Raw genomic sequence first — 8859 nt, 5'->3', positions numbered from 1 at the left:
CTCAGGCACCTGAGCCCTACATACCACAGCTGGTAATTCTAGCCGAGAGTCACTTTAGTCCGTTGGGTGGATCTGACACCATCAGCTTCTCTCAGATGCTGAGAGATACAGATCATCTATTTCCGACGCCACCGCAGGAAGGGCCTGCTACATCTCAGCATTCTGGTGGTCGTCGCGCCACTTCAGGTCATGCCAGTGACTTTGACTTTGATTAGTCGACGAGTCATGTAGATCCGCCCGGTCCTTTCGCACCACCACGCTCCCAGTTGTTTGATTTGAATGAGTACCCGCAGCAAGAAGAAGGAGATTTGGGATACGACTTGCAGCACTAGTATGATCTTGGTGGAGCAAGTGCTCCGGGGATGAGTGGCTCCGGTTTGTATGACACTGGTGGTGCGAGCATGACGGATTTTGGTGGTCTTGACGTTGGCAGTGGGATGGATGTCGGTGTGTCTCAGAGTCATCCGTACAACTTATGGACACAGACTGCGCCTTCGGACAAATACGAACCATCCTTGTATTCGAAGAAGGCGCCGAGGAAGTAGTCTGTTGCAGTTGATCTTGTATTCAATGTTGTATTCAGATTTGTATTCATATATTTAGATGATTCTTTTCAATTTTATTATTATGACATATTTAGCGTTGTTCTCGTATAACTCTGTTTGGAACGAAAGGTTTATTTATTAAAAAATTAAATAGCAAGGTTAAAAACTTTATTTATTATAAATTGTTAACTAGGTTAAAGTAAATAATGAGGTTATAAAAAAAGTAACATATAATTGTGAAGTAGGTCATAACAAAGTTACACTGAAAAACTTGATAAACCACTATTTTATTGTTTATATTGTGTTTAATTGAGTGATTTTTATCAAATTCTTGCCCACTTATTCATATGATTTGCATGATTTTATAATTCCTTCCTAGTTTTATGCTATGATTGAAAACCTGCTTCCTAAGCCTTTAAATTGCATATTTTAAATTCTCTCTTATACCATTCAATGCCGTGATATGTGTGTTAAGTGTTTTCAGGCTTTATAGGGTAGGAATGGCTTAGAGAATGGAGAGGAAGCTTGCAAAAATGGAAGGAACACAAGAAACCAAGGAGATGACCAGCTAGCTTCGACGTGCACGCATGGCTCACGCGTGCGTGCAAAATAGAGAAATTCACAGCGACGCGTACGCATGCCTGACGCGTATGCGTGGATTGGATTTCGCGCAAACGATGCGAGCGCGTGCTTGGCGCGCACGCGTGGAGAGGAAAATCGTCAAACGACGCATACACGTGACCGACGCGTACACGTGACATGCGCGATCTGTAGAATTAATAGAAATTGCTGGGGGTGATTTCGGGCCGTTTTTTGACCCAGTTTTCGGCCCAGAAACACAGATTAAAGCCAAGGAATATGCAGAGACTCAGGACAACATTATACAACATTCATTATTCACAATTTTAGTTTTAGATGTAGTTTTTCTAGAGAGAGAGGCTCTCTCCTCTCTCTTAGGTTTTAGGATTTAGGATTTCTATTAGTTTTAGGCTATTTCTTCTCAATTCCAGGTTCAATGTTCTTTTAATTTAGTTTCTCTTTTATTTGTTTATGAACTCCATGTTAGATTTGATTTCTTTATTTAATGAAATTTGAGGTATTTCATATCTATGATTTTATTTTATCTTTTTACATTCTTAGCTTGTGTTGAGTAATTGGAGACACTTGAGTTATCAAACTCCTTGTTGATTGAAAATTGGAATTCTTTGCTGATTGATTTGAATTCCCCTAACTCTAGCATTTTCTTAGGAATTGACTAGGATCTGAGGAATCAAATTAATTTATCCACTTAACATACCTTAAGAGTTAGAGGTTGACCAAGTGGGAGCAAAAGTCAATTCTCATCACAATTGATAAGGATAACTAGGATAGGACGTCCAGTTCTCATGCCTTGCCAAGAGCTTTTCTAATAATTAATTTATTTTTTTGCCATTTAAATTACTTGTTCCTTATTTCAAAAACCCAACGATACTTTTCCATAACCAATAATAAATCATACTTCCCTGCAATTCCTTGAGAGACGACCCGAGGTTTAAATACTTCGGTTATAAATTTTATTGGGTTTTGTTACTTGTGACAACCAAACTTTTGTACGAAAGGATTCTCTGTTAGTTTAGAAACTATACTTACAACACGATTATATTCTTGTGAATTTCTTTACCGATAGAAATTCGCTCGTCAAAATGGCGCTGTTGCCGGAGAATTGCAAACGTGTGCCTTATTATTGGTTATTGTAAATATTTTTCTTGTTTGTTTTCTTTGCTTTGATCTAAAAATTCTAAGTTTGGTGTCATTTTATTGTTTTTCTCTTTCCTCATTAAATTCAAAAACATATGTTCTCTTTATTTTAATTAATTTTTTCAAAAATTACAAAAAAAATTCAGATTTTTATTTTAAAATTTTTATCTTATCTTATCTTAGTTTTAAATTTCAAAATTCAAATCTTTTTCAAAACTCATATCTTTTTTAAAATCTTATCTTATCTTATTTCAAAATCAACTTTCAAATTTCAATATTTAAATTCCAAAATTCAAAATTCAAATTTCAAAAATTTAAATTTAAAATTTTAAAAAATCAAATCTTTTCAAAATTTAAATCTTTTTCAAATCTTTATCTTATATTGTTGTCAGTGTTTCTAGTTTTAGGAGTTTATTTTCATTAATTTTTTTATTAGTTTTTGTTTTTATTTTCTTTAGCTACTATGAATTCTCACCCCTCTGGCTTTAAGTTTAGTTCCAATGTTGTTGTAAGGAATGAAAACTATAATGAAAACAGGCATCAAGGTTGGAAGAATCACAGATGGGAGGAGCCACAAGGATTTGATCAACCCTCTTGGCAGCATCCCCCTCCAATGCGCTATAACCAACAACCATTCTATGATGCATACCAAGACGATAGTTATCGTGGACCTTCTCGTGACAACAAACCTCCACCAAATTACTATGGTCAAGAGCCATTCCGAGGTGCGTACCAAGATGATAGATATGGTGGACTCCCTTATAGTTACCAACAAGCCCTGCCATATGCTTATGAACCACCTCCCCAACGGGTCGGTCCATGGATTTTCTTTCCTTCTGCCGCATTTCGTTCAAAGGGTTGAAGGGAGATAGTGCATCAAGCCGTTCGCAAGGGCCAACTTGATCCTCTTCCCCAGGATCCCTCGAGCCGGATGATGCAAAATTATCATGTCCGGTTCTTTCGGAGGATGGATCAATAAGAATTCACCTATCCCAATAACAAAAAACCTCTTGAAATTCAACCGAGTCGGGGTTTTTTTCTTTTTTTTCTTGTGAAAATCCTGGTAGAAATAAATTTTTTACCATAAGTTAAAAGCGTTCTTCTCCTCCTTCCATATTTTATAGATATCTTGTTTGATCTGTAATAGTAATGATACTAATTTAAAATTAGGTATTTTGTATATACAATAATCTAAATTTCCTTAACATTTTGCGATTCTGATGTCAAATCATACTATATTTCTGTAAAAAAAAATGGTCGATTTAAAAAATAAAATACTAATATGACCCTAACCCATATCCACTATACCAACCACCTTATGAGCCATACCTAGAACCACCACTTCTCTATGCACCATGTCCATATCCATTAGCCCAAGAATCAAGGGAGCGTCTCAAGGAAACAGTGAAAAAACTTCATGCAACCCTTCGCCAACTGGATCAAGCGATCAATCGATTACCTTCCCGACATTCGGATACTCAAGGAACCCCCATGGCTTCATGTGGACAATCTAATGAAGAACGCAGCATGAAGGAGAAGCTAGAAACTCCAGTGGATAGTGAGCAGCATGACTTTGTATTGGAACAATTGGAAGAAGCCGTAATCGTTGAAGAGGAAGAAGTGGTCGAAGACTTAGGAGATGCAGAACGTCCATGGGAAAGCCCAGTCATAGAGCCCCCTTCTAAGGAGTTTGAATTTGATGTTGAGGAGGGTGTACAACCTCCAAGGCATACCATGGTTGAAGACTTTGAAGGGGATGATCAAGAGATGATTTAATTATTGATGAATTCTTATCTACATTTGAATCCTCTCTCATTGAACTTGAAATGGAGATTAAAGAAGAAGAAGAACAACCTCCTATGCCCTTGGTGAATAATGAAGAAAAGATCGAATTAGAAGAAAGCTACCAAGAGGAAGAGGTTGATATTGAAGAAGCTTGCAAAGAGGTGGAAGTTGTAGAAGAAGAGCCCAAGGGAATGGAGCTGGAAATCACCTTGCCATAGTTGTTAGAGACCTCTCCCCCAAAGCCATCACCATCCATCCCTTCATTCAAATGGGTAAATCTCTCATCTCTAAGCTTAATTAGCTCACTTGAATATGCTTTACTTGAGACAGATGGTCAGCTTAGAGCTCTTTGTGGCTATAAGAGCAAGCGGGAGATGGTTAGTGGTAGGAATTGTCATGCAAGGTCCAATATGGTTACATGCTCCAAATTGAAGTACAAAAGTTGGTACAAATCTCAATTGAATAGGTCTAGGAAGCTGTTTAGATGTTTCAATGAGAATTTCAATTGCGTACCACCCGGTTGGAACAAAGATGGTCAACAAGAAAACGGGTGCAAAAGCAAGGTTTGGGACCCCGGAATTCAGTCTAGCAATCAACACTCTTGGGGCCTTGTCACTTGCTTTAACCTGCTTGAAGGCTCTTTGCGCCTAGTTTGGGATCCCGGAGACCATTAGAATTACAAACATTGGTGGAGATTCCTGGATGAGTTCAAGCATAAGCCACCATGACAGGGAGCTCACCAAATGTCCAACTTAAGGACTTTAATTAAAAGTGCTAGGTGTGAGACAACCCACCATAGTATACTCGTTCTTTTTCAGTCTTACATTTATTTTGTTTTGTTTTATTCTTAGCTTTATTTTATTCAATTTTTTTCTTAGTGTTCATTCATAATTTCTGCATATTCACCTGCATTTGCATTTGCATTCTACTTAAAAAAAGTGAGAAAGCACGTGACGCGCTAGCATCGCTGACAACCTAAGCTAAGCATGAGGACATGCTAATGTTTAAGTGTGGGGAGGTTGATAAACCACTATTTTATGGTTTATATTGTGTTTAATTGAGTGGTTTTTATCAAATTCTTGCCCACTTATTCATATGATTTGCATGATTTTACAATTCCTTCCTAGTTTTATGCTATGATTGAAAACCTGCTTCCTAAGCCTTTAAATTGCATATTTTAAATTCTCCCTTATACAATTCAATGCCGTGATACGTGTGTTAAGTGTTTTCAGGCTTTATAGGGCAGGAATGGCTTAGAGAATGGAGAGGAAGCTTGCAAAAATGGAAGGAACACAAGACACCAAGGAGATGACCAGCGAACTTTGATGCGCACGCATGGCTCACGCGTGCGCGCGAAATAGAGAAAATCACAGCGACGCGTACGCATGCCTGACGCATACGCGTGGATTGGATTTCGCGCAAACAACACGAGCGCGTGCCTGGCGTGCACGCATGGAGAGGAAAATCGTCAAATGACGCGTACACGTGACCGACACGTACGCGTGACATGCGCAACCTGCAGAATTAATAGAAATTGCTGAGGTGATTTCGGGCCGTGTTTTGACCCAATTTTCGTCCCAGAAACACAGATTAAAGCCAGAAAACATGCAGAGACTTAGGACAACATTATACAACATTCATTATTCACAATTTTAGTTTTAGATGTAGTTTTTCTAGAGAGAGATGCTCTGTTCTCTCTCTTAGGTTTTAGGATTTATGATTTCTATTAGTTTTAGGCTATTTCTTCCCAATTCCAGGTTCAATGTTCTTTTAATTTAGTTTCTCTTTTATTTGTTTATGAACTCCATGTTAGATTTGATTTCTTTATTTAATACAATTTGAGGTATTTCATATCTATGATTTTAATTTAGCTTTTTACATTCTTAGCTTGTGTTGAGTAATTAGAGACACTTGAGTTATCAAACTCCTTGTTGATTGAAAATTGGAATTCTTTGCTGATTGATTTGAATTCCCCTAACTCTAGCCTTTTCTTAGGAATTGACTAGGACCTGATGAATCAAATTGATTTATCCACTTAACATACCTTCATAGTTAGAGGTTGACCAAGTGGGAGCAAAAGCCAATTCTCATCACGATTGATAAGGATAACTAGGATAGGATGTCCAGTTCTCATACCTTGCCAAGAGTTTCTCTAATAATTAATTTATTTTTCTTGCCATTTAAATTACTTGTTCCTTATTTCAAAAACCCAACGATACTTTTCCATAACCAATAATAAATCATACTTCCCTGCAATTCCTTGAGAGACGACCCGAGATTTAAATAATTCGGTTATAAATTTTATTGGGTTTTGTTACTTGTGACAACCAAACTTTTGTACGAAAGGATTCTCTGTTGGTTTAGAAACTATACTTACAATGCGATTATATTTTTATGAATTTCTTTACCGATAGAAATCTAATCGTCAAAACTTAACCACTAATGACCTCCAGCAGAGCTTGGACCTGCGCGCTAAGGGCATCGGCTGCGGCTATGTCCCTCACGTCCACATATAGTGCACTGGCGAGGACCACGGATATCCCGCGAATCCATCTCATTCAAGTAGCGGGTTGACTTCAGTCTTCCTTTTGTTGTGCGCCTCAATGTCCAGTTGGCGATCACCTTCGCTCCATCATATATATCCCACGTAGATGGGTCACCCATTGGAACAAACTCGTCTATGTACACCTTGCAAATTTCAGACATCTTGTACACGTCGTGCATGTACACTTGCCAATCAAGATGCTGGTTGGCGCAACAAGCAAGCACATGGCGACATGGAAGTTGCTCAACCTGAAAATGGCCACAGTCGCAGTGTCGTTGCGCCAGGTTAACAGTGTAAATAGTACCATGTTGTATTTCGTTAACCTCAAACATCTCGTTGTGCCTGTCGAACCGGTTGACCACCACGTTTCCTGCACGTCGAAAGCTTTCTTCAACTCTCTTCATTGTAAATTCTGAATACGTGAATCTGTTACGGAGACGCTCATGAGCCTCGGTACTCTTCCGAGTGAACAATTCATTCAACCAATAGAAAGTTGACCGGACCAAGGCAGTCACAAGAAGGTTGCGTGCACCCTTCAAGACAGAATTTATGCACTCTACCAAGTTTGTCGTCATATGTCCCCAACGATGACCACCATCTAATGCCAACACCCACTCTCAACACCGATCTCATCGCACCATTGAGTATATGCCTCACCCCGCTCTTTAAGCCTTTGGTAGTTTTTGTTGTACTCCTGCTCTGTCCTAGAATAGCCTGTTGAACAAACCATTTAGTCATAAGCAGATGCCATAAATTTACTATGAATAGAACCATAACAGCGATTTGAATACCTGTGCTCACCATGAGTTTATGCAAATATAGAGCCTTGAACTTCCTTAAAAAGTTGGACCCGATGTGCCTGATACAGTACATGTGCCACGCCCTTGGTGGTGACTATGCACCGTTACTGCGAGCTATTGTAGCATCGATGGAGGTATGGCAGTCAGAAATAATACCCACACCATCAATGGTAACAACATATCTCCACAAATTAGTTAGGAAAAACTCTCATGCGTCTGCCGTCTCGCCCTCGACTATCGCAAATGCAATAGGCACAATATTTTGATTCCCATCTTGTGCAACCGCTACCAGAAGTGCACCTTTACATTTTCTGTACAGGTGCATGCCATCAACTTGCACCAGTGGCTTGTAGTGTCTAAATGCTACAATACACGGATAGAAGCTCCAAAAAATACGGTGCAAAACTCTTACACCTTGAACCTCCTCACTGTCACAGTAAACGGGGAGCGTTTTAATTTGAACACGAGACCTTGACATCTTCACCGTCATTGCTTTCAACCATATTGGCAGAGTCTGGTAGGAAACTTCCCAATCACTGAAAACCTTGGCAACAGCTTTCTGCTTTGCCAACCAAGCTTTACGGTAACTCACAGTGTAGTTGAACCTGTATTGAACTTCTGCAATAACAGACTTCACCTTTATCGAGGGGTCTAATTCGACCAATGGCCTAATGGCATCTGCAATTGTGTCCAAGTCTAACTTGCCATGATCTTGTGATATCGTTCCCACGGTGCACGTGTGCTTGCCATTGTATCTCCTGATCTCCCAACAAGCTTTCTTTCGAATCAAGCTAGCTCGAATAAGCCAATCGCACCCTGCACCATACCCCTTGCATTTTGCATAGAATGTCTGTGGCTCAAATTTATACACAGTGTAATCAACTCCTCCAGAGATAGTGTAGCTTTTGATTGCAGATATCAACGACTCTCTCGAACCAAATTTCATTCCAACACTAAACTCACCATCTTCCGCCGCAACGTTGCCTTGGTGGACAAAATTGTGATACAAGATTTCTAGGCACTGTTAGAGAAGCTCACAACTCCGTTCAACTTAACCAGCAAGTGTACTGGGTCATCCAAGTAATACCTTACGTGAGTAAGGGTCGATCCCACAGAGATTGTTGGTATGAAGCAAGCTATGGTCACCTTGTAAATCTCAGTTAGGCAGATTAATTGGTTATAGGTTTCGAAAATTAATAATAAATGGAAAATAAAAAGGGGTAGAAATACTTATGTAAATCAATAGTGGAAATTTCAGATAGGCGCATGGAGATGCTGTGCTCCTCTTGAATCTCTACTTTCTTATTACATTCATCCAATCCTTCTTACTCTTTTCCATGGCAAGCTGTATGTAGGGCATTACCATCATCAATGGCTACTTTTAATCCTCACGAGAAAATGGTCCTATGCGCTGTCACTGCACGGCTAATCGTCTGGAGGCATCACC

General features: G+C 39.2%; 1 protein-coding gene across 1 annotated transcript in view; it reads right to left on the bottom strand.

Annotated features, from left to right (window-relative positions):
• Positions 1 to 7620: 7620 nt before the first annotated feature.
• LOC107465262 (uncharacterized) overlaps positions 7621 to 8859 on the bottom strand; it is a 2987-nt gene continuing 1748 nt past the window's right edge. The window contains exon 2 of the mRNA XM_016084245.1: positions 7621 to 8396. Coding sequence (XP_015939731.1) covers positions 7621 to 8396 — 776 coding nt within the window. The remainder of the gene's footprint in view (positions 8397 to 8859) is intronic.

Source organism: Arachis duranensis, chromosome 9 (assembly GCF_000817695.3).
Source record: "Arachis duranensis cultivar V14167 chromosome 9, aradu.V14167.gnm2.J7QH, whole genome shotgun sequence".
NCBI lineage: Eukaryota > Viridiplantae > Streptophyta > Magnoliopsida > Fabales > Fabaceae > Arachis > Arachis duranensis.
This window is presented reverse-complemented; position numbering and strand designations above follow the sequence as displayed.